The sequence below is a fragment of the Pleurodeles waltl genome, chromosome 1_2 (genome assembly GCF_031143425.1).
Source record: "Pleurodeles waltl isolate 20211129_DDA chromosome 1_2, aPleWal1.hap1.20221129, whole genome shotgun sequence".
Lineage (NCBI taxonomy): Eukaryota > Metazoa > Chordata > Amphibia > Caudata > Salamandridae > Pleurodeles > Pleurodeles waltl.
Genome location: NC_090437.1, coordinates 310103100 through 310130409, shown reverse-complemented (window position 1 = coordinate 310130409; position 27310 = coordinate 310103100). Strand labels below are relative to the sequence as shown.

Sequence of the window (27310 nt, the reverse complement as noted above, 5' to 3'; positions counted from 1 at the left end):
AGAGTATGAGTTGTGTATCGTCTGCGTAGGAGAGTACTGTGGTTGAACCTGAATCTAGACTGCATGGCATCGGGTAGCTGGTGGTTGCTGAGGTGTCTGTTATTAGTTTCTCTAAGACCTTTGCTGGGTATGGTGGGTGGAGATAGGTCAGTAGTTATAAAGTGTGCCTGCGTGAGGTAGGTCTGTAGATGTAAGGAGTGCCTGCGTCAGCAGCTTATTTTTTTTGGGCGGTGTCATGTTTCCAGGTATCCAGGAGTCGATGGAGATATTCAGGATGGGTGTTAGTGCTTCACTGATTGGTAGGAGTCCGTTGATGAAAGCATGATGTGTGCAAGGGTCCGATGATGCCCTTGAGTGGATGGTCTTTACTATAATGGCAATTTCAACATTGGTGATGGCAGTCCACAAGGTCAGGGTTCATTCTTCGGCTGTGATGGGAAGTTGAGTTGTAATAGTAACGGTTGAGAGTGGAGGTTGCTGTATATAATGGGGTGATTTTGTTACAGAAGAATTCCGAGACCTTGCCGTCAAGGTCTTGTGAGAGAGTGATGTTGCTGGAGGCAGCAGGACATGTGGTGAAATCTTTGATGGCAGAGATTTCCTTGCTGCTGTTAGTGCTGGTGTCAATGCGATCTGCAAGAGCGTGCATTTGGTGTTCCGTGTCTACTGGTGGTAGCGTCTTAGGGCTGATTTGAAGATGTCTTTATCTGTAGTGTCTTGACTAGTTCTCCATTTGTGCTGACGTGGTGTTTCTTCTGCCAGAGTTCCTCTGTGTACGAGCTGGCCTGTGGTCGGGCTCTTGCCGTTGGGATGTGCTTGAGTGGAGCCAAGGTGTTGGCTCATGCGGTGATCCAGCTGTTGAGGTTTTTGATGGCTTTTCAGCAAGTTGCTGTTGTGCTCAGGCCGATACTCGGAGAGGGTAGAAACCCTTCTCCTTGTCTGAGATGCTTTTCTAGGTCCGGGTAATAGGTCTGTGATGGTGCTGGATGGGTATACCTAAACTGACAATGGTGTGGTCTGTCTAGGTCATAGTTGCGGGCTCGTCAACTGTGATGTTGCTTATTGAGAGTGTCTGATGGTGCAGGTGTTTCCAGTGACTTGCTGGGTGAGGCCAAAGTTTGTGAGGTTTTCTAAAAGGGCCCTAGAGTTGAAGCTGGTGCAGTCTTTTAAGTGAAAGTTAAAGTCTCCAAGGAGGATGAAGGTGCTGGCCATGATGCTGCTGGTGAAATTGAGGCAGGTCTACGAGGTTTATATACCAGGGTTCTGTCCAGGGAAAAGCTGGCTGTGATGTGTATCTAGAACATGAGGTGTTTCATCTAGCTGGTGAGGGTGTCCGTGCAGGTGGTGAGGCTAATAGTATTTTTGAATATGATGGCAACTTCACCTTCAGGCTTGTGCTGATGGTTTTGCCTAACAATCTTTTGGCCACAGGGATGGCAGCAATGTCCGGTGCTGAGGTTAGGTTTAGCCATGTTTCTGTGTGAAAGAGCAGGTCTAGACTGTTGTTATTCATAAAGTCCCATGTCTCTGTGGCATATTTGGTGAGCAAGCGAGTGTTGAAGAGCATGTATGCGAATGTGGCGTATTTGATTGGTGTTTGATCTGTGTGAGTGAGTGGGATGCTGGTGGTGTGTAGGGTATGGGAGAATGATGAGAACTGCAGGAAGTGCAACTGAACAGTTCTGTGGTGCGGTAAGGCAGCAGTGCAGCGGCGGCAGCAGGGGTTAAGTGCATGGAAGAGTTCAGCAGAGTAGCATGGCTAGGGGGAGAATCCGGGCCAGGTGCAGGCGAGCACAGATGGGTTTGCCATTAGGCATGCCAGCTGCACATCAGCACTGCAGCTGCTGTTAAATAAGTCCTGGGAGGAGGTAGAAGCACAGGGTACGTTGGTCGGGAAACCAGTGATGCAACTTCCTGTGCAGATAGATGATTGAAAATGCCTTGTTTGCCTGCTTTTCTATTAATCCCAGACCCAAGTTTGGCTAGACTCACACCTGCTCAGCAAGACTCACACCTGCTCAGTAGCAGGATAACCTCCAGGGTGATGGTGTGCTCTCCAAATCTCCATACCATAACATGGCTCTAATACTTTGTAAGAGGCCTGCCTGTTGTTTTCACATGGGAATGAGGTATGACTTTCTTTTCTTAAAATGCTGGTTTTGTTTCTGTGGGTGGAGTGAGTGAACGATTGAGGTGTGGGAGAGAGATCTTTTCCGAGGGGTAAAACCAAAGAGGTATTTTGAATGCCAGCTGCTCATCCTACCCACTTCCATAAACAAGCTGTTCATAAAATAGAAAGTTAAACATCTGGCGAATTCTTCACCCACCCAGGATCATCGTCTCAACCCCTCACACGTACAAAGGATTGACCTAACCACATTCCTCTTATTTCTGAAAGCCATATGCTACAGAGAGGACATCATCCGAGCACCCATAATGCAAAACATCAGTAGTGATGCTCCAGTGCTGCTAATTCGATTTTTCTCCACCCCCTCACATGTTGATGGAGGGCTTTTCTCCTTATCTCCACCTGCAACCACAATGCATCCTTCAGCAGTCACCAGGGATGCCATTTCCAGAATGGTATTGCACAGAAGTAATTGGCTTTATCTATTCTTGGCTATGTCCAGTGCACAGTGCCCATATATGCTTAATATAGGGTTTCATTAGTGAGAAGAGAGAAAAGGAAAGGGACAGCTCCTCACTCCTAGAAAACACTCTTTAGACTATGTATTATAACAAATAAACATTTATTTATAGGATTTATGCATTAAAAAGTCAACCTGCTTTTACTACTTCTTCAGGCAATGCAGTTATGCGCCAAGTAAACGCTTTGTGTTGGTTCCTCTTCTGGTTTTTCAAGTTCTAAAGCTGACGCATTCTAGCAGCATTGATTTTCATCCTAAGATATGTAGTTGCTAGAGACCCCTGTGCAGAAACCATACCTTTAATTCTATTTGAGGTCCTGCCAACATCTGCAAAGAAATGTTGGCAACATATTCATGTCCCTCCCTTGCTCGTCTCTGTTCATATCCTTGGCAGCTCTGGAATGTGCTTCATCTTTCCCCTCTCCCTCTTTTTTTTTCCCCTTTTTCAGCCATGACATGGTCACAATTGTTATTTATAAGGAAAATAATGCTGGCATCAAGCTGATGCGACAAAACTTGATCAACGGAGTGATTAGGTCCTAAAACAAAAAGTCTAATGTGATCTCAGTAAGGTAGTATCATACATACATGGAAAATATCTGCAATATTATCACAAGAACAGACAACACTGATGTTTTGCAAAGATGTGAGATGTGACTATGGGAGCAATAAAATTGCAACATGAAAGTATAATCATGACTCAAAATAATAGGTCTTCCCTGCCATGTGGCAAAAAAGTCTCAGCTACTATGGTCAACATACAGTATTATGTATCGACATAGAGGTGCATGTGTGTCAGAAATGTATCACTGTAAAGGGAACTTCAAAGATTCCAAGAATCACGTTTGCAACATTTGTATGCTATCCTTAAGAAGTGTATACTTTTTAAAAATCTTTGTTCCGCCTTCTTTTCAGGCAGGTAGTCATTGATTTGTCATCATCCAGATTTTCCAACTCATCCCTACCTTAAAAGGTCAAGAATAATTATTATGCAATGCTTGGTTGAGCTAAGACGCTCCTACATTAACTCACTTCATTATATATTTTGGCCTGATGTTAAACAGTTATTTGCACATCAGATAAAATGATTTGTTGACTGCATAAGCTTGCATTCCCTCTTTTAGAAAGGTAGGACTTTCTTGATTTCAGAGTATTCTGTTTTGGTCGAACTGTTGTTACAAATGTGTCATACTGTGATTTGCCAAAGTATATGATTACGCATGGTAAGTCTGGTTCTCAAGACTGCCTTTTTTGTTAGTGTTGTTGGTTTGACCTAGTTCATTTTTTTTTTACAAATGAACATGCATTGATCCCTGGTTCGCTCTATCCTTCTAAAAAAATGTCTACTTTCAGTTGATATATCACCATGGATATGTGGTCTGTGTGGCCAGGAACAAACATTTTTTGTTGCAATATAATAATAAAAAATAAATGACGCCTTCCTGAACGAATGTATTTTCTTTGTTTTTGCAGATGAAGGTACTTGGTACATTGACTTGAAGAACAAGAGCGGCTGTGCAGGAAAGGGAGAGCCTTCTGTTAAAGCAGATGTCATCATGACTCTGAATGGAGATGATTTTGTGAAGATGTTTACAGGTGAGAATGACCTAGTGTTTTTTGTGTTAATCAAAAAAAATATCTGTAGTAAGAACTTAAACTATATTGGGAGTGGTTACTTTAGCATTTTCCTGACATGATTTACAACACAAGCTGTTCATTGGTTGCATGTTTGCCATCTGCATGATTTATGGAAATCCAACCAAAGCACAGTAAGATGCACATTGAGATTTTCACTGTTTAGGGGCTTGTTGTACATGCCTATTTCACTTCAATCCATGTGTGTTTGATAACCAAGAAAACTGCTTTTCTTTTTTAGCTGTGTGGTGTTGGAGGTTGGCATGTCCAGAGCAACTATGATTAGTAGATGATCCTTTGTGAAGGGTTTAGAAGGCTTGTCAAAATGGGGCAGGAATATCCGATCAAATACTATGCACCTTGACACTGGGACTCATCTAGCCATAGTAGTAATATATTTTGTAGAGAGGGGTACATAGTGAATTTACATTCCCCAGGCTGTCCAAGTGCTGCACATTACCTGCAGATAACACGCATCAGACTATTCTTTCTTCTCTGAAATCCTCTTCTCTAAGATTTCAAAGAAATTTAGAAGTTCCGTTTTGCAGCACCACTGATCTTGTTCATGACGTGCTTCAATGTATCACAGTTAGAAAACAGTTTTCATTTGAAAACATGTCTTGTATTGTTAGGCATTTTTTACCTTTACTTAAACTTTCAGCACAAAAGCATAAAATGACTACAGATAATCAGTGGTCAACAAATACCATCACATTTGGCCACCTCTGAATGTAGATTGACACATTGTATGGGAGCACTCACAAGGTGCCTCACCATCTATCCCTTACCAGCCCTACAGCCACATCTATTAAGTGTTCCATCTAAAGTAATATGTATAAGTGCCACCCTGCAGTAAACAACAGTACCATAGTCCATCCATGTACGTACAGCCTTCAACAATAGATGTATCGTAACTGTCCCACAAAGCCTCCTCAATTCAGTCCCTTTTGGTATTTTATGACACTTGTACAGTAGATAGTATCTGAGAGGAAACTATTTCTCAGCTGGGCCACCTTATTGCATGAAAGGAAAGAACAGTCCATAATCTGATCTTGTTAAAACCTGCGGGTGGAATCTGGGCTGCTCACCAGTGACAAAAATGTCTAGTTAAAACAAATCGTAAGGAACTACTGGAACGCTCAGGTGAAAGAGTCCAAAAGAAAATGAAAAGTGGCACCCCATTGATTGAAGGGAGTTTGTACACCACTTCAGAGGGGGAAGACCCTGAGGTTACTAAAACTTTATGGTTCAACTATTCAAAGGAATTCAAAGACGAATTGCCAGCCTAAAGAATAGATTAGGGCAAAAATCTTCAAGAAGTCAAGAGGGACATAAATGAAATGGGCAAAAGGGTCTTTCATTTAGAGGAATCCAGTAACAATAGATCCCCAGAGGAAGTTATTGTTCTCATAGTACAAAACATTAGTTTCCAATAAATGCTTGAAGACCTTGAAAATTCTTCTATTTTTAGTAATGTGAAAATCAGAGGGGTCCCTCAAAGCACCAAGGACAATAACATAGACTATTAATTCAGGACCTGTTTGGTTCTGACCTTGAAGCAGAGGACAACCTGCTGATTGAACTGGACAGAACTAATAAGACAGCAGACATACCATCAGGAGGCACACTTCCTCCTGATATCCTAACCAGAGTTCAGCATTACCACCTAAAAGAATAAATTATGGCAGTAACAAAGACGAAAGACTAATTTCAGTTCGATGGCGCCTTGATTACCTTTACTGAGATGTGAATCACATCCCTCCAGAAGAGGAGAGCATTTCAGCCTATTACAGAGGTCCTTAATGCTCATCACTTAACTCATAGATTGGGTCAGCCATTGTGGATAGTATTTACTTGGTAAGAAAAAATACATGAATGAAATTAAAATCCATAGCAAGATGAAACACAGAATGGTACAGTAAGGGGGCAACTTCGAGGCAAACTCCCACCTCAAAAGGAAAAATGGGAACTCATGGACAAGAATTCTTTCATCGGATATAATTGTGTGTCACAGACCTAAACTGGGTTACTCACAAGCCCATCTATCTTATACATCGTATCGCCCCTGAAAATATTGCAACTATGCCTGAGGATTGTATATTGTGACTGGTGAAACCATCAAATGATTTAATTTATTCTCACCCTTTCACAACAAATCTATTGCAGTGACCAATGTTAAACAGCTGCTGATAATCTCTGTTAATGAATCCCTCACTGATAAAAACCAAGAGGGAAAGTAAGTGACTTATGGCAAATGATATAGAATTGCACTATCGACTAGGTGGATCACCAAAAAATTAACATGTTCCACAGTTAAATCTCTCTCTCTCTCCCTCTCTCTCTCTCTCTCTCTCTCTCTCTCCCTCTCTCCCTCTCCCCCTCTCCCCCTCTCCCTCTCTCCCTCTCTCCCTCTCTCCCTCTCTCCCTCTCTCCCTCTCTCCCTCTCTCCCTCTCTCCCTCTCTCCCTCTCTCCCTCTCTCCCTCTCTCCCTCTCTCCCTCTCTCCCTCTCTCTCTCTCTCTCTCCCTCTCTCTCCCCCTCTCCCCCTCTCCCCCTCTCCCCCTCTCCCCCCCTCTCTCTCCCTCTCTCTCCCTCTCTCTCCCTCTCTCTCCCTTTCTCTCCCTCTCTCTCCCTCTCTCTCCCTCTCTCTCCCTCTCTCTCCCTCTCTCCCCCTCTCTCCCCCTCTCTCCCTCTCTCCCTCTCTCCCCCCCAAACAGGAGGTTAAGAAATCTGACCACATCTGGAGACGTAGATACAGCCTATCTAAATAGCAACAAGAAGGTGCATCCTTCCGAGGCACCTGAAAAATGCTTTTAATAGCCTTTAAGTGAAAGGGACAAAACTCCAAAAGTTGTGGTCTTCCCCAACATAACAAGTAGGTGAGGGGACAGTATGCCTACATATTCCTTAGAACGGCCCACTGCATAAGCTGTTCCTTACTGTCAGCTGAGGGCCTAGTTCATAGGCCAGCCACAATAGGAGGAGCAGCTCACACAGCCAACAGCTACCTATGTTGGTGGTTGCATCTTGGCTGGAGAGCTGATGAACTTGCAGCCAGACTGACAAGAGGATTCCCCAGACTAAGCAGATTTGTTTCAGAGATACTTTTCTTGCCTTCATCCAGTGCCTGGCGAGCACAGCAGCATGGGTACAGCATAAGACCCATAGACTCTTCTGTAAGGTTTCTCACTGCCTGACATTCATGAGTCAGGTAACCAGACAAATGGTGTGGTCGTTCTTCCATAGAGGACAAAATGCTAAGCAGACCAGCATGGCACACCAGAAAACATTTGTGCATGGTTGGGGGCAATATGGGATACTTAAGGGAGGATAATGCAGGGTAGGTTGCCAAGACTGGCCAGGATCCCTAAGATGAGGCTGACTCGCTGGTGCCTCCAATTAAATGGATTAATGACCATGGAGTAGGTCCAAGAACTGGTTACTGGCTACACCACTTTCATATGTACAAGATGCAAGCAAAGGTGCATGCATATTTTAAAGAAAAATAACTGACACCACCCATGGGTGGTAAGGTTAGCACTCATTGACAAAAGTCAGTTTTTTAATGCTTTTATGTTGGAAAAGGTTTCTCACAACGTCTGTTAGGCACGCAGAAAAGGTGTGAAATGAGCAACAGAGCTGTATCTTTATCTCTCAATATATATATATATATCTTGCTCTCTCACAAACACACGCGTATACGCTCCTCTCTTACAGTATCGGTATCAGAGGTTAAGGCTTCCCTCTAAACAAAAAGTCTATGCATGGAAATGATTACTGCAGTTGCCCATCGCACACGGAAGAGGTGCAAGAAGGGCAGCAGTGCCAGCTTTCCTGCCTCACAAAACAGATAAAGTATAGATAGTATTTGTGCAAATTTGGCTCAGAGTTGTGAGTTATGATCACAGCTTCTCTTATTGACCTTGGTTAAAATTGCAGCATTAATCAGGGACTGGTGGTTTGGCGATGGGTGATGGCAATGGCATCATGCGCATCTACAGCATTGGAATGTGGGATAGGTATAGATAGGTAGATAAAAACATGAGCTGAGGGGGATACAGGTGTTAGAAATCAGCATGCACCACTGATGCATGCATAGTGAAGACAATGCCCATTCCAGAACATATCAGTAGTCTTTTCCAATAGTCCAAAAGGCGAGAAGTATAGTCTTGCACATAAACCTGCCCCCATGCTCTAAATACCTCATATTAGGCACCAAATAGACCATCAGACTTGTCAGTATTCAACAACTGTGCAAACACCGCCTCCAAATAGACCATCAGACTTGTCAGTATTCAACAACTGTGCAAACACCGCCTCGTACTTCAGATTTTCTTGCCTTGGGTAAAGGGTTCTGCACATGATCATCAGGTCAATTTCAAGACACCAAAATTCCGTTGTGTTGCCTTCAGCAAAACGATAGCACTCTGTTGAACGCATCCCATGAGAAATCCAAGTGGCAGATGCCCTCAGAAAACAGTTGCCATAAAGGTGAGTTGGATCCCAACACTCCACAAAAGCCTTTCAGGTAATTATTGGATCTCATTGCAGCCCTTAAAAGCATAAAATGTTTGCCCAGCAGATTTTAGTACCTATAGACAAAAGAGAAAGCCCTTTAATAAACAAGTATGAAATGTTTGGTTACTCTCTTGTACCCACTGTGGGTAAGACAGTTCTGCTTTACGGTCTTGATATGGCTGGCCTTAAGTTCAGTGAGGTTCAAGGTCAGTCCGCTGCTCAGGGAGGTAGGCAGAATGCTTCATCTCTAATCTGGATGTCAATGTTTGACACAGTGACTGCTGAGCATTTAGAATTTAGGTGCATCAACATTCGCCCTGACTCTTCACGTGTGCCATGGCTCTTTTATTTAAACAAAAATAATAAATAGAACTGGTTATATTTTTACCATGTGTGTGACTATCAGTAAATGCACATATTAACCTCTTCAGCTGTTGTTTGATTGGTCAGGTCTCAAATGTGATTCACTTAGAATTAATCTATCAGTGATGTAGAGATTCCAAAGAACCTACAATTCCATGTTGCTGGAATTAACAAGGCATTATGAGAGTTCTCTTCATGTTGTTCCATTCAATCCTGAAACTAGTGATTCCGTAGAAGCTAAATACTGTCTTATGGAAAATTGTGAAACTTCGTTTTGAGCCTGTCCACAATACTGAACTCACATTTCTTTCTTCATAGGCCTCCTTGATGTTACTCCTTAGATCTGCTATGCGAGTCAGAGAGATGCAGGCATGTGCCATAAAAGGAGTTTTTGTTTGCATAGAAACAAGCTCATACTGCATATAAACCTGGGGTTCATACCAAAGGCTCCCTGAAAGTTTTTCTCAATTAGTCTTAAAGTTTGTTTCCTTTTCCTGTTCCATACACTTTAGTCAAGAAGGCACTTCATTCTCTATATGTCATCTCAAATACTATTTGAATAGAAAGAGGAATTTTTGTTCTCGGATCATTTATAAGTGACCTTCAAGGACATTTACCTTTTGGATGGTGACAGTCTGATGTTTGAATTGAGAGGCAAATTATTAAATATTTCATCTCTGATTCAAAAAGTCTGACCAAGATAAAGTAACGTTCCATTTATACTGTTGTCATGGCTCCAGGTTCGTCTCATCTGGAGAAAAATCTCCTTAACTAGAAGAAAAAAGAGATATGAACTTCTACCATTGCTCAGCTTGAGCTTTTGGTTCTTCTGGACTAAACCTTTGACCACATTGGTCTTTTCTCCATGGCCTTGAGGTATTGGTTGCTGTCAGAAAGTTGTTCAGGAGAGCACAGTCAAAGAGCAAGGAAGTGGGGTTCTGGTATTGTTCCTGCCTCAGAGCATAAATGAACTTAGTTGCTTGATGGGCGATATCATGTATTTCCAGAGAATTCAAACTGAATCAGACATGTTCGTAGGACATACCTTGTGGCCATTGTTGCCTACAGCGCCAGATCATAAGAATCGTTTTCTAAAAGCAATGAGATTCTTAATTCTGATTAGCTTCCTGTGCTGATTTACCAGGTTCAGATTCTACAGTGAGGTGGCATCGAAATCTGGTCCTGGTCAGTATAAATTGTTCCAGCACCTGACTTCTTGAAGCATTTGACATCTTTTCCTCATCTGTTCTTTTCTTCATCTCCGGTAACACTGCACAGTATTAACGTCCAGAAACTTCAAGACGTTTACATAAATAGAACCACAGCTCTCCATTTGTGAGACAATTTGTTTCTGACTGTTTTCATGGCCCTTCTTGTGTGGAAGCTTATTAAAACAGATTTTAAACAAAAATCAGGGCAGATGTTATACAAAAAAGGGCTACAAATATTAATGAAGTAAGCAATTACTTGACTCTATATAAAGAGTAGTAGAAGAAAGATTTTTGGCTCCGTTCGTGGAAAAGGAGAACGGAAGGTGAAAAAAGAAAAAGCAAAAGTAGTATACTCAGGTGGTGATGAAAAGCTGCAGACCATTATTTGGCTAGGACTGAAATGGAACATGTTGACACATTAACATTTATAGTTGTAAAGCTGCCATCTGATAGAAACATCTAGTTGTAGATTCCCTACCTTAGAATTTCCCCCAGGCGTCAGTGCAGATCCAGAGATTTTTTCTTGAGCAGTACTCCTGTGAGCTGTTAGATGGCGTTGATCGGCTCCGTGCCAGTTGGCGTCTTAGTCAGTGCCTGATATGACATAGCAGGTCCTGTATAGGCATCACCCCGGTGTGCTGATGTCCGTTCTTTTCTTTCCGCGTCAGCCAGCGATGATCTGAAGAAAAACCTACCCCTCAGTCATTTTTTGACTGTTCTTTTTTTGACTTGTTCAATTTCTAGTGCGTCGAGGGATGTCTTCTAGAAAGACCGGCTTCAAGTCCTGCAGTTCCTGTCATCGGGTGATGTCTGTGATGGATCTGCACCTTGTGTGCCTTTGGTGACTGGAGTGAGACCATGATCCGAAGTCGTGCCCCGAGTGTCAGGCCATGGATCCGAAGGCTTTGAGGGAGCAGTCCCTGAAGCTGATGGTGGCCTGACGCTTGACTCCATGCATCCTGAGGTCCCAGTCAAGGGGAGGGTCCCGGGAGTGGTCGTGGAGTCTTCCATCTTCATCACCCCACTCCAACTCCTCCGGACAATTGGGTAAGTTGGGGCATAAGAAGAAGTCGAGGACGAAGCATTCTTTGACTTTACCTCGTCTGTTGAGATGAGGGAGCCGGAGCGTGCATCCGGGTTGACTCTGTGCCTCCCCAAGTTTCCGGGAGCCGGAGCCCAACTTAAAGAATTCTGTGAGGCCATGCGCCTCTTTCCTGGGCAGTCTGACTACGCTGGCACGCTTTCGGGCACCACAGAGTCGGAAGGAGCCCCTTTGGGTTCCACGCCGGCAGCTTCAGCCTTGGCTCTGAGGGGTATCCAGGGATCCATGCTTGATCCGGACCGGCATCAGTCGTACCACCTCGACCTTCCCCGACACCGGTCCTGATGCCAACGCTTACAGTGCTGCCTCCGCCCCCAAGCAACGCCGTCCTTATCCTCATTGCTGACTCCAACACGGAGCCAGATGGGCGTCATACGGCAGGGGCCATGCCCCTATGTTAGATCCTGAGTCTGGTACCTATAGGCTAGGTTATGTCCAGGAATGGGAGACGTCGCTGGATGCTTTGTAATATCATCTCCAAGAATCTATGGACTGGCAGACGGACTCGGGTGAAGCCAGTGGTCTGGATACCTCCCCAGATACTGGCATGCTTTCCCCTCCTAACCTGGCTATGGAGGAGAGTGCTTCATATTCTGTGGTGCTAGGAGAAGATGAGGTCCTGGACCTTGAGCTGCTTTCGGTGGCAGTCAGAGCAAAACTCCTGACAGAGGTGCTTCATCTTCCGAACCCCTGCTCCTCTTTAATGAATCTCTTACAGATGTCCTACTGGGTACCTGTTCCAAACCCAGCACAGGAACTCCTGTGAACAGAAAAATTGCCCTCCCCCATCGCCGTGCTCTGGGTGACCCACGTTTCCTTACGCAACACCTGAGCTTGGTCATCCAAGCCTCTACCTTCCATAGCGTGTTCCCTTCTGCACCCCGGATAGGGACTCCAAGAGGCTGGACACACTTGGGAGAGAGATGTTTTCTTCTGCCAGCCTGGTATTGCGGTCTCTGAACACTGCATGCCTTTTGGGCCATTATTCCAAAATGATGTGGAATATTGTTGCTCAGGTGCTGCCACAGCCCCTGGAGGAGGCCTGGGCTGCACTTTGCCAGGCAGTTGCTGATGGGAGAGACTCAACAAAGTTCACGATCTGATGTGGACTGGACACAACCAACTCACTAGGCAGAGCGGTTACATCAACATTGACCCTTAAGTGCCATGCATAGTTGAGGAGGTCTGGTTTTTAGGGTATGTCCAAGCCAACCCTATGGACATGCCCTGTGATGGCACCCGTCTCTTGGAAGAGAAAGCAGACTTGGCGCTCAAGCGCTTCAAGGATTCTCATGCTACGGCAGTGTCTTTGGGCCTCATGGTGGCCCCTCATCCCCCTCAGACTGCTTTTTGTCCCTTTTGTGGCTACAGAAGAGATGCCCAGCCACGTCCGTTCCCATCCAGCCACTGTGCTGTTCATGCTGCCCAGCCTCTGCGTGGCCACGGACTTGGGATCCCTGACCCTTGTGGATCAGAGAGCCAGCAGTCCGACCAGTTCGCCGCCCCCTGTGCAGCTGCCTTCAAACCTTCCTAGTGTGACTCTTCCCTATTAGGGACCAGTCGGAAGCCATCATCTGCGGGCAATCTGTCACATTAGACAGGTGGGTTTTGCAGATAGTCCGAATGGGCTATACTCCCTCCCCTTCGAGACTACAGAGGGGCCCGTCATCCGATCGTAGGATGGTGGCATGGATAGAGGCATCCATGCCACCATTCTATTATTGGATGCTAGAGGATCACTTGGCACATCTGCGGGAGGAAGTTACGGCTCTCTTGGCCAAGGGAGCCATAAAGATGGTTCCTGTACCAGAGAAAAGTCGTGTTCGCTACACCTGCTACTTTCTGGTACCCAGAAAGGGCAAGGGCCTCTGCCCTATCCTATACCTTCGATCCCTCATTCTCTTCCTCCAGAAGGAGAAATTCAAAGTGCCTCACTCTGGCTCATGTTCTGTCTGCCAAGGACTCCGTAGACTTGATGGTTGCAATGGACTTACAGGATGCTTATTTCAGTATTCCTGTCCTGCTTACCTGCAGACATTACTTGCGGTTCATGGTAGGCCACAAGCACTTTCAGTTCACTGTGCTCCCCTTTGGCCTTACCAGCGCCCCTCAGGTGTTCGCCATGATGATGGTCGCAGCTCATCTGCGCAGGTCAGCGGTGTCAGTCTTCCCTTCCCTCGATGCCTGGCTGTTGAAGGTAGGCTCACTCCAGGCTGTCGTCTCCCACCTACAGATTATGGCGGACCTGCTGCATTCACTGGGACTTGCCCTCCCGAGCGGCGAGTCCAGGATATTCAGGCTATGATACAGATGTTTCAGCTTCTATCCTGGTTTTCAGTGAGAATGACTGAGGCTGCTGGGCCTCATGGCCTTCTTCTAGTGCCAGATGGCACATGCAGGCTCTGCAGTGGATCCTAAAGTTCCAGTGGGCACAGCATCAGGGGAATCTGACGTGGGCCAGATCTCAGAGGGAACTGCGCGAGATCTGCAGTGGTGGATAACAAATTGCAATTGGGTCAGAGGCAGATCCCTGTTCCTTCCCTAACCAGATCTGATAGTAGTGGCATACTTCACTCCTGGGCTGGAGCGGCCATCTGGGAGAGGTGGAGATCAGAGGCATCTGGTCTCTGGCGGAGTCCGGATTCCACATCAACCTGTTGGAGCTCTGTGCTATCAGACTAGCACTGAATGCATTTCTTCCCTCTCTCAAGGAAAGGGTAGTGCAGGTGTGGGGTCGTGCACCCTTTGTCAGGAGGCTTTGTGCCTCTGGACATGGCTGGAACATCATGCCAGAGCAGACAAACTCAGCTGACAATGCTTAGTCAATCATTGAATAGCATCTACAGGCGGAGGTGGCAATAGGTCTCTTTTTACAGCGGGGAGAGCCTTGGTTAGATCTGTTCACTTCCGCAGATAATGTGCAAAGTCAGCACTATTGCGTGTTGAAGTTTCCAAGGCAGTAATCGATTAGCAACGCTTTTTGTCTCGAGTGGATATCAGGTCTCGTGTATGCCTTTCTGCCCATACCACTTCTGCCCAGAGTTCTTAAGAAAATCAAGAACGACCGGGCCCAAGTAACCCTTGTGGCTCCAGACTGGGAGCAATTAGTCTGGTACCCCGAGTTACTGAGCATGGCCATTGATCTTCCGATCAGACTGCCCCTTAAGCAGGATCATCTTTCGCAGCAGCAGGGTTGGGGGGGTTCTCAACCCGGACCTGTCCAGTCTCTGCAGCCAGGCATCCCTCCACCAAAACGGTATACGCCTGTTGTTGGAATAAATTTGTGACATGGTTTACAGACAGTTCTGTTGAACCCCTTTCTGCCCTTCTCTCTGAGGTTCTGTTTATAATTTATTTGGCCCAGCAGGGTTCTGCTATGGGCACTCTCAAAGGTAATTTGTCTGCAGTTTCTGCTTTTTTTTTTTTTAGGTTGCCTGATCAACCTTCTTTAAGTCCCCTATTGAAATACGCTCCTTCAAAGCCTTACACATGTTTCCTCCATCTCCATTCATTATGCCCCAAGGGGACTTGAATTTAGTTTTGACATTTCTGGTGTGCACGCCTTACGAGCCTCTCCACAGTTGTCCTCTCACACTTCTCCCTTTGAAACAGCTTTCCTTGTAACCATCACATCTGCCCTCAGGGTGAGTGAGCTGCAGGGATTGCCGTCTAAGCCATCCCACCTTTCTATCTATCGTGACAAAGTGTTGCTTTACACTAAGGCCTCTTTTCTGCCAAAAATGGTTACACCCTTTCATGTAGGGCAATCTGTTGCCTACTTTTTACGTACCCCCACATCCTTCTAAGGAAGAGGAGAGACTCCACTGCCTGAACCCAAAAGTACCAAAGAGTTCCAGGTAGATGATCAACTCTTTGTGGGTATGTGGGTGCAAAGAAAGGTCGGGCAGTGCAGAAGATAAACCTCTCCAGATGGGTTGTACTCTGCATTAAAATGTGCTACACACTGGCTAAGAAGCAACCACCGTGGGGGTTTGAGTCTTCATTCTACCAGAGCTAAAGCTGTGACCACTGCATTAGCATGTGGAGTTCCAGTCCCCGACAAATGTCAGGTGGCAATGTGGGCATCTCTGCACACATTTACCAAACACTACTATCTGGACAGTCGGGTCCGTAGGGATGGCACTTTGCCTGTTTGAATCTGCAGGACTTTCTAGTATGATCTTGGTTCCCAGACCCACCTTCGGGATGGTATTGCTTGGGTATCTATTCTAAGGTAAGGAATCTGCAACTAGATGTCTCTATTAGATGGACAAGTTACTTACCTTTGGTAATGCCTTATCTGGTAGAGACAATATCTAGTTGCAGATTCCTTACCGACCCACCCATCCTCCTCGCTCTGCAAACTGATTTCTAGGGAGAGGAACTCCCTTTTAGGGCCCTAGTTTTGATGCACCAGTGGTCAGTGTTCTTCATGGGTCTGCTCTTCTGGCGTGGAAAGTCTTGAAAAGAAACTGACGGACACAGAGCCGATGCACGCCACCTAATAGCGTGCAGGGGTAGTGCTAAAGAAGAATCTCTGGATCCAGATTGGCGCATGGGGGAAATTCTAAGGTAAGGAATCTGCAATTAGATACTGTCTCTACCAGGTAAGGCAATAGCCAAAGTAAGTAACTTATCCTTTTGGTTTTAACAAAGGCTGAAAAATAAAGTTTTTGTCAACCTTAAGCATTTTTAATTGTTTGGGATTCTTCTCAGTATGCTGCAGATTTAACCTGCATAGGCAGAAGTCATTGCATACATGCACATGTCCACTGCAGAGGTGCACCATCTTATTTGGAGCCCACCCCATGAATCCGGTGCTCACTTGCAAAGAGAAGTGGGATCAAAGATGAAGTTTGTCGTCATGTGTGGGTGAGGGCTATCCATTCTTTAAAATGAATAAACTAGACACTCAAGTCTTGGTTAGATGCTCTCTCACCGCTCAGTGGTGACTGAAGAACAACTCATTTTTGTCTCCTGGCCTTTTTAGATTTAGTTCCCGTTCTAGAGTATAAACCATAGATCAGCATTGTTTCCAAATTCTTCTGACTCCTTACCCCTCTTTCTCTCAGTGTACCTAGTTAGACATGGACCATCCTAAGGGTTTGTCTTAAGCAAGTGTTTAAAGATAATCTTGGATATGTTCTGCAGAATTGGAAATACACCTCAAAGGTTTAAACCTCTCTTGTGTTTAAGAAACTCAAGTTAAACTCCAAGATGTGAAAATGTTCGTCTTCCTACCAGTCACAGTATTGTAGAAAAGCATTCACCTGAGTTGTTAGGGAATACTAGGTTTAGGGTTTCTAGACTAGGTATGGTTTAAAGCAGAAGAAAATATTCACGAATCCGCAGATGCAGAGTCAAGGCAAATCATAAGGATTAGGGGTATCATCCCATTCTTGTAAGGAATACATTTTCCTGCCGGTTTGCTTAAAGCATGAATATGAACAGCAAGTCCTAAATCTTAAGTACATAATAGTGTCAGTTTTCAGAAAAGGTCATCTGTACGAGATATTGAAAACAGAACAAAGCATTGTTTTAGTTCATAGTTTTCTGAGGCTCCGCAAACAGTCTTGCGTTGTCCTCTGTGAATTTCCTTGAATTATATTCAAACGCTTGTAGAGTGTATCCAAATTAGTTTTATTGAAGGTAAGAGGAAAACAAAGCTGCCACTAAAAAGGCCCAGGAACCAGGACCACCTGACTTATTGTTTAATACCCACACATACATCATTCTAAAACATAAATAACGATAGCCAATAGACAACCATCTTAATAGTCTAAAGAATGTCAACCTAACCAATAAGAATGAGAATACCACATATCCTCCCTCCACACACAACAAAGCTTGGACCACTGCACAACCACACACGGTACACAATTCACACATAAAACAAAAGATAACTCCCTAATGATAGATAACATACCCAATCACAACAGCACGTTGTTTGTCATTTAGTTGGGATAGAGCGGCTTATATTTGTGTGACTGGTTATACAACGCCACCCACTGGCCATTGAGATTTTAACAGTCCTGTCAACCGCGATTGGCACGCTTCATAAAAAGAGGCATTAAGTTGGTTATTCCAAAGTCAGTGATCTGCACATCTGTGCAGGCATTGTAAGTATATGTTCGATGGCATCTGTCGCTGTAGATACACATGGTATGCATTAGCTCGCCATCTGGTGTTGGGTCGGAGTGTTACAAGTTGTTTTTCTTCGAAGAAGTGTTTTCGAGTCACTGGACCGAGTGGCTCCTCCTTCTGTGCTCATTGCGCATGGGCGTCGACTCCATCTTCGATTGTTTTCTTTCCGCCATCGGGTTCGGACGTGTTCCTGTCGCTCCGAGTTTCGGAACGGAAAGATAGCTGAAAACGGAAGATTTTCGACGGTATCGTTGCGATCCGGTTCGAGATAAACACATACGACAACGCATTGAACATCGAAGCGCTTCGGTGCCCTTCGGGGTAGATTTCGGCACACCGTCGGGGCCTAGTCGGCCCGACCGCGTGGAGAACAACGCCGATGGAACGGACCCCGTTTCGATTCTGCCCTGAATGCCACAACAAATATCCTTATACGGACCAACACTCGGTCTGTAACCTGTGCCTGTCACCCGAGCACAGCGAAGAATCCTGAGGCCGGTCGGGCGTTCCGGTCCCGAAAAACTCTGCGCGACCGTCGAGCGAGAAGACTGCAGATGGCGTCCACGCCAAAAGAGCATCAACAGTTCGAGACAGAAGAGGAACAGGAGGAATCCTTTTCCATCCAGGATTCAGACTCCGACGAACTCGACCATCCAAAAACAGTGAGTAAGACGTCGAGATCAGAAATTAAAAAAGGCAAAAAGGCCCAGGGGACGCCACTGCCAACCGGCCATGGCTCAACCCAAATTCACGGTGACCAACAATCTGCACCGAAAAAGGCCCATTCAGTGTCGAGATCGTCCGACTCCGGTCGAGACACCGGCACGCAGCCTCCTCGGGACCGAGAGAGTGCTAAAGAGAAGCATCGACACCGAGAGTTCGGTGTCGACACGGATCGACGCCGAGACAGTGGCGCCGAAGATCATAGAGGCCAAGATTTTTCGGCACAAAAGAAGAGGAAGGTTACCTCGGAGCCGAAAAAACAAACAACAGGGTTTTCGGAGCCGAAAAAAGCACCAACAGACCCAGTTTCAGGCTCCTATACTGAAGAACTTTCTATGTCTTCACAAATGAAAAGACACAGATTCGAACAGGAACTGCAATCCACTGAAGTGGATCACACGCAGAAGCGTATCTTTATTCAGCAGGGGACAGGGAAGATCAGTACCCTTCCACCTGTCAAAAGAAAGAGAACACTTCAGTTTGTAGCACGAGAGGCTCCTCAGCAACAAACAGCAAAGACGGTAACACCTCCTCCCTCGCCTCCACCTGTAACTCCGGCTTCACCAACTTACACCCCGTCACATTCGCCAGCTCACACCGCCATGAGCCACGACGACCAAGATCAAGACGCGTGGGACTTGTACGATGCACCAGTGTCTGATAACAGCCCAGACACATACCCAACTAGGCCATCACCACCTGAGGACAGCACAGCCTATTCACAAGTGGTGGCTAGAGCAGCTCAGTTCCATAATGTGGAACTACACTCTGAACAAGTAGAGGATGACTTTTTATTTAACACCCTCTCCTCCACCCACAGCTCCTACCAGAGCCTGCCTATGCTCCCAGGCATGCTTCGCCATGCAAAGGAGATCTTCAAAGAGCCAGTCAAAAGCAGGGCAGTAACGCCTAGAGTGGACAAAAAATATAAGGCGCCTCCTACGGACCCTGTATTCATCACCTCTCAGCTGCCACCAGATTCTGTGGTGGTAGGGGCTGCCAGAAAACGGGCAAATTCACACACTTCTGGGGATGCACCTCCCCCAGATAAAGAAAGCAGAAAGTTTGATGCAGCCGGGAAGAGGGTCGCTGTCCAGGCAGCAAGCCAGTGGCGCATCGCAAACTCACAAGCGCTGCTAGCGCGATACGACAGAGCCCACTGGGATGAGATGCAGCATCTCATTGAACATCTCCCAAAAGATCTACAAAAAAGAGCAAAACAGGTTGTTGAAGAAGGTCAAAACATTTCCAACAATCAAATACGCTCCTCTATGGATGCAGCAGACACAGCCACAAGGACCATTAATACGTCGGTTACCATCCGTAGGCACGCATGGCTCAGAACGTCTGGATTCAAGCCGGAAATTCAGCAGGCAGTACTTAACATGCCAGTAAACGAAAAAATGCTGTTCGGTCCGGAGGTCGACACAGCCATAGAAAAGCTCAAAAAGGACACTGACACTGCCAAGGCCATGGGCGCACTCTACTCCCCGCAGAGCAGAGGATCTTATACCACCTTCCGCAAAACACCTTTTAGAGGAGGGTTTCGGGGTCAGGCCACACAAGCCAGTACCTCACAGTCCGCACCGTCCACCTACCAGGGACAGTACAGGGGAGGCTTTCGGGGCCAGTATAGAGGAGGGCAATTCCCTAGGAATAGTGGAAGATTTCAAAGCCCCAAAACCACTACCAACAAGCAGTGACTCGCACGTCACTCACCCCCCCCACACAACACCAGTGGGGGGAAGGATAGGTCAATATTACGAAGCATGGGAGGAAATAACTACAGACACATGGGTCCTAGCAATTATCCAACATGGTTATTGCATAGAATTCCTGCAATTCCCTCCAGACATACCACCAAAATCACAAAATTTATCAAAACACCATTCACAACTTCTAGAGATAGAAGTTCAAGCATTACTGCAAAAAAATGCAATAGAATTAGTACCAAGCACACAAATAAACACAGGAGTTTATTCACTGTACTTCTTGATACCAAAAAAGGACAAAACACTGAGACCAATTCTGGACCTCAGAGTAGTAAACACATTCATCAAATCAGACCACTTTCACATGGTCACACTACAAGAAGTGTTACCATTGCTCAAAAAACACAACTACATGACAACCCTAGACCTCAAAGACGCATATTTCCATATACCAATACATCAATCACACAGAAAATATCTAAGGTTTGTATTCAAAGGAATACATTACCAATTCAAAGTATTGCCTTTCGGTTTAACAACCGCTCCAAGGGTATTCACAAAATGCCTAGCAGTAGTCGCTGCACACATCAGAAGGCAGCAAATACATGTATTCCCGTATCTAGACGACTGGCTAATCAAAACCAGTTCGCTCACACAATGCTCAAACCACACAAATCAAGTTATACAAACCCTCTACAAACTAGGGTTCACCGTCAACTTTGCAAAATCCAACATTCAGCCAAGCAAAGTACAGCAATATCTAGGGGCCATAATAGACACAACAAAAGGAGTAGCAACGCCAACTCCACAAAGAATTCACAATTTCAACAGAGTCATTCAACACATGTCTCCAAATCAAACAATACAAGCAAGAACAATACTACAGCTCCTAGGCATGATGTCCTCATGCATAGCCATTGTCCCAAACGCAAGACTGCACATGAGGCCCTTACAACAATGCCTAGCCTCACAGTGGTCTCAAGCACAGGGTCACCTTCTAGATCTGGTGTTAATAGACCGCCAAACTTACCTCTCGCTTCTATGGTGGAACAGTATAAATTTAAACAAAGGGCGGCCTTTCCAAGACCCAGTGCCACAGTACGTAATAACAACAGATGCTTCCATGACAGGGTGGGGAGCACATCTCAATCAACACACCATAAGAGGACAATGGAACATACATCAAACAAAACTGCATATAAATCATCTAGAATTATTAGCAGTTTTTCAAGCACTAAAAGCTTTCCAACCAATCATAACCCACAAATACATCCTTGTCAAAACAGACAACATGACAACGATGTATTATCTAAACAAACAAGGAGGAACACATTCAACGCAGTTAAGCTTATTAGCTCAAAACATATGGAAGTGGGCAATCCACCATCAAATTCGCCTCATAGCACAGTTTATTCCAGGGATCCAGAATCAACTGGCAGACAATCTCTCTCGAGATCACCAACAAGTCCACGAATGGGAAATCCACCCACAAATTCTGAACACCTACTTCACACTCTGGGGAACACCTCAGATAGACTTATTTGCAACAAAAGAGAACGCAAAATGCCAAAACTTCGCGTCCAGATACCCACACAAGCAATCCCAAGGCAATGCCCTATGGATGAACTGGTCAGGAATATTTGCTTACGCTTTTCCTCCTCTCCCTCTCCTCCCTTATCTAGTGAACAAATTGAGTCAAAACAAACTCAAACTCATTTTAATAGCACCAACGTGGGCAAGACAACCCTGGTACACAACACTGCTAGATCTTTCTGTAGTACCCCACATCAAACTGCCGAACAAACCAGATCTGTTAACGCAACACAACCAACAGATCAGACACCCAGATCCAGCATCGCTGAATCTAGCAATCTGGCTCCTGAAATCCTAGAATTCGGACACTTACAACTTAGCCAAGAGTGTATGGAGGTCATAAAGCAGGCCAGAAGGCCATCCACTAGACACTGCTACGCAAGTAAGTGGAAAAGATTTGTTTGTTACTGCCATAATAATCCGATACAACCACTAGACGCAACTCCAAAACATATAATAAATTACTTGATCCATTTACAAAAAGCAAGGCTAGCCTTCTCTTCTATTAAAATACACCTTGCAGCAATATCTGCATACCTGCAGACTACCTATTCAACTTCCTTGTATAGGATACCAGTCATCAAAGCATTCATAGAAGGTCTTAAAAGAATTATACCACCAAGAACACCACCTGTTCCTTCATGGAACCTAAACGTGGTCCTAACAAGACTCATGGGCCCACCTTTCGAACCCATGCACTCTTGCGGAATACAATTCCTAACCTGGAAAGTTGCCTTTCTCATCGCCATTACATCTCTGAGAAGAGTAAGTGAAATTCAAGCGTTCACAAAACAGGAACCTTTTATACAAATACATAAAAATAAGGTCGTCCTACGACCTAATCCAAAATTTTTACCAAAAGTTATTTCACCGTTCCATCTAAATCAAACGGTAGAACTACCTGTTTTTTTCCCACAGCCAGATTCTGTGGCTGAAAGAGCACTACATACATTAGATGTCAAAAGAGCATTAATGTACTACATTGACAGAACAAAACATCAGAAAGACTAAACAGCTATTTATTGCATTCCAAAAACCTCATGCAGGTAACCCAATATCAAAACAAGGTATAGCCAGATGGATTGTTAAATGCATCCAAATCTGCTACCTTAAAGCAAAAAGACAACTGCCCATTACTCCCAGGGCACATTCAACCAGGAAAAAAGGTGCTTCAATGGCCTTTTTAGGAAACATCCCAATGCATGAAATATGTAAGGCAGCCACATGGTCTACGCCTCACACATTCACCAAACACTACTGTATAGATGTGCTATCCGCACAACAAGCCGCAGTAGGTCAAGCTGTATTAAGAACTCTATTTCAGACAACTTCTACTCCTACAGGCTAATCCACCGCTTATGGGGAAATAACTGCTTACTAGTCTATGCATACCATGTGTATCTACAGCGACAGATGCCATCGAACTGAAAATGTCACTTACCCAGTGTACATCTGTTCGTGGCATCAGTCGCTGAGATTCACATGGGCCCACCCACCTCCCCGGAAGCCTGTAGCAGTTCAGAAGTTACCTTCAATTTTGTTCATTTGTATATATATTATTTAAACCTTTAATAGGTACATACTTACACACTTCATTGCGCGGGCACTATTACTATAGTACAACTCCTACCTCACCCTCTGCGGGGAAAACAATCGAAGATGGAGTCGACGCCCATGCGCAATGAGCACAGAAGGAGGAGCCACTCGGTCCAGTGACTCGAAAACACTTCTTCGAAGAAAAACAACTTGTAACACTCCGACCCAACACCAGATGGCGAGCTAATGCATACCATGTGAATCTCAGCGACTGATGCCACGAACAGATGTACACTGGGTAAGTGACATTTTCATTTCCTCTTTTGGGACTTTGCACCTGTATGTCAACAGTGATTGGCACGCTTGCTGCTTTTCTACAGGATCCTGGTGAACCTCCAATAAAATAATGATGGTGGCTCTGGTCTTTTAATGCTTCTTTAGGAGCCATTGAAAGAGTTAGGTTCAAACCAGATCGCAAGAGAAATTGGCTTTACTATTTGAGGGTTGGAAGTCAAAATGTTTTTGATCATTTGCCAAAATATATACCGGCAGAAGATGAAGTTATCAATGAGTTCCAAATTGCGGTAAAAAAAAAACTGGAGACTTATTTTGACTGTAAAGTTAATTTGGCAGTACGCGGACACAAATTCTTTACCAAAGTACAAGGTCCACCAGAGACAATTCACACTTATGTTACTGCGTTGAAGCTGCTTGCATCATATTATGAATTTAAAAAACAAATCTCTGTTAATTTGTGATCAAATTGTTTTAAGGTGTCATTCTAAAAAGATACAGAAAAGGTTGTTAGCCTGTAAAAATCCCAGTCTTTATGAGGCATTTGATAATAAAAAAAAGTACTGAATGTTCAAGAGAAGATTCCAAACAGCAAGAGTCTAGCTTTAACTAGGGAGCGGTCGTCAGCAGCGACGAAAAGGATTCAATCTGGTATAACGTTATCACACTTTAGCTGAGGCAGAGGTGTGTGCAGTACTTCTAAAACTAAATGTTTTAGGTGTGGTTCATTAACGCATTCCTCTAATTAAAAAAATTGACCAGCAATTGGCCAAGAATGTTAGAAATGTTGTAAGGTAGTCCACCTTGGGAAAGTGTGTAGGAGATGGAGGCGTACCACTATCAGACATATAATCCCGACCAACCCATAAGGGAGGAAATTGATGTTACTTAGAGTAAGATAATTAATTTGTTCCATCTATTGAAGTACTAAAAATTGGGAGTGCTAATAACAAGTGTTATAGTGATACCCATGTTGACATAACTATTGACGCGGGTGACATCTCCCTTTCACTTGATTCTGGCGATTGAATTACTATCATTGACGTTGATATGTCTTAAGAGAAATTGCCAGGTAAAGTACTTCTGTCACCTGATGTCATTACTACTTCCTTTGAAGGTAGCAGAATTGATCTAATGGGTTATTTTTGGGTGGATATTGGTTTGGGTTACAGCAAAATCAAAGGTAAAGTGGGCTTGGCTAAACGACATTAATGCTCTTGTGTGGTGGCATTTGGCATGGTTATTTGGCCAGGTAGGCCATGCCTGGTTTCTTTAGAGGCAGATCTGTGTATAGGGGCGGTGTCTTCCTGGTCCAAACATTAATGGTTTACAAGTTTTGAAAATGTGTTTTGTGATCATATGTAGCATTGTTTCAGTGCTGGCCTTACAATCTTACTCAGTGAAGTGTAAAACTTTTGTCTCAGGTGATGGCAGTGTGTATGGTATAGGGGCTGTGTTGTCGATGTGGGATGGTACCAAAGAAGTTACTATGTGTTTTGCTTCAAGACATCTTAAAGAGGTTGAATTCAAGTATTCTGTAATTGAAAATAAAATGCTTGCTTGCTGATGGGGGTGGAGAAATTCAAGTCATACTTGCGAGATAGAACGTTTTGTTTGTGAACAGAAAATTGGCCTCATGTTGTTTTACCAGGTGACAAAAGAAAGAAATCTGTCTCGTTTGGCTAGATTACCAGATGAATTGCTGGAATTCAACTTTCAAGTTGATCACATTGCTGGTGGCAAAATGTTAAGGCTGATTGCTTATCAAGGATGCCTATAGATGACCAGAATGACGCTAATGATGAAGATATTGAGGAATGTATTGTCGCTAAAATTGATGATTGTATTGTATGTTAAAATTTGGAGTGAGGAAGTAAAGGTTGATCAGACTTTTCCTGAGGTTATTAGTTTTCTGCCAAAAAGATGACCTCGAAAAACATCAGTGTCACTTTGCAGCCTTTTAGGGTGGAGCCTGCAGTAGCATCTGCTAGCGCATGCAAATCGTTAGCGACACGCTCTTGTAGTTAGAAAAGAGCTTGATTCAACTTAATCAGTGCCGTCCGCTGCTCCAAATGTGATTGACGTACTATTTTCTTCTTTTGCTCGTGGCGCTTGTCTCAAAAGGTGACTATTATCTTGTTCTAAATATTGCAAAGGAACATTGTTTCTTTCTTATGTAATTTTCAAAAAAATACTTTAACACATATCCAAAACAATCTGCCCGTTAGAAAACAGTCTGCCCCACACCTATCCAAAACAAGACCCATTCCAGTCTGTCCCACTCCAATCCAAAACAATCTGCCCACTCCAGTCCGAAATGATCTGCTCCACTCCAGTTCCACCACTCCTATACAATCCCCCACTCCAATCTGCCGTTCTCCAATCCAAAACAATCTGCCCCTCTCCAATCGCCCACTCCAGTCTGCCCCACTACAGTGCAATCCAAAACAATCTGCCCCACTACAGTCCGTCTCAGTCCAAAACAGTCTGCCCCAGTCCAAAACAGTCTGCCCACTCCAATCCAAAACAATCTGCCCCACTCCAATTCCCCACTCCCACCAATCCACCCCACTCCAATCCAGTCCACCTCATTCCACTCTGCCACACTTAAATTCAAAACAATCTGCCCCATTCCAGTCTGTTCCGCTCCAATCCAATCCACCACACTGCAATCCAGCCTTCCTCATCCAAATCTGCCCCACTACAATCTGCCCCACTACAATCTAAAAACAATCATCTGCTCCAAACCAAAACAATCTGCCCACTCCAGTTTGAACAATCCGTCCCACTCCGCCCTACTCCAATCCAGATCAATCTGCCCCACTACATTCTGTCGCAATACAAACTAAAACAATCTGCCCCACTCCAATCCAAAACGATCTGCCCCACTCCAATCCAAAAACAATCTGCCCCACTCTTATTGAAAACAGTCTGCCCTACTCCAATCTGCCCCAGTCCACTCCAATCCAGTCCACCTCATGCCACTCTGCCCCACTCCAATCTGCCACACTCAAATCCAAAACAATATGCCCCACTCCAGTCTGTCCCACTCCAATCTTCCCCATTCAAATCCAGTCCACCTCATCCCAGTCTGCCACACTCCACCTTGCCCCACTCCAATCCAAGACAATCTGCCCCAATCCAGTCTGCCACACTCCAATTCAAAACAATCTTCCCACTCCAATCCAAAACAATCTGCCCCACTTGAGTCTAATCCACCCTACCCCAATCCATCCCACTGCAATCCAGTCCACCGCATCCCAATCTGACCCATTCCAGACTAAACAATCCACCCCACTTCAGTCTGTCCTACTCCAATCCAAAAACAATCTGCCCTACTCAATTCCAAAGCAATCTGCCCCTCTCCAGTCTGCCACACTCCAGACCACTCCACCCCACCCCAAACTAGTCCTCCTCTCCCTAATCCAGTCCACCCCATCCCAATTCAGCCCACTACAAACCAACCCATACCAGTCAAACCCGTCCTACTTCAGCCCAACTCACCCCACTGCAGTCCAGCCCACCCCACTACAGTCCAACCTATCCCACTCCATACCACCACATTCCAATCCACCCCTCTCCAATCCATCCCATTCCAATCCAGCACACCTCACTCCAGTCCAGTCTAACCAAATCCACCCACTTCAGTCTACCCATCTCCTCCCAGTCCATCCCATTCCAACCGACCTCAGTTCACCTCAGTCCATTTCCCCTTAATCCACCCCACCCCACTCCAATCCACCACACTCCACAATTTAAGCCACCCAACTCCAGTCTTCCCCAGCTCAATCTAGTCCAATCCACCCCACTCAATCCAATCCACCTCACTCAA

The 27310-nt window shown here is 45.0% G+C and overlaps 1 protein-coding gene across 1 annotated transcript in view; it reads left to right on the top strand.

Moving 5' to 3' along the window:
- The window catches only part of HSDL2 (hydroxysteroid dehydrogenase like 2), a 184853-nt gene that overhangs the window by 133657 nt on the left and 23886 nt on the right, over window positions 1-27310 (top strand). The window contains exon 10 of the mRNA XM_069238664.1: window positions 4122-4244. Within this exon, the coding sequence (XP_069094765.1) occupies window positions 4122-4244 (123 nt within the window). The remainder of the gene's footprint in view (window positions 1-4121; window positions 4245-27310) is intronic.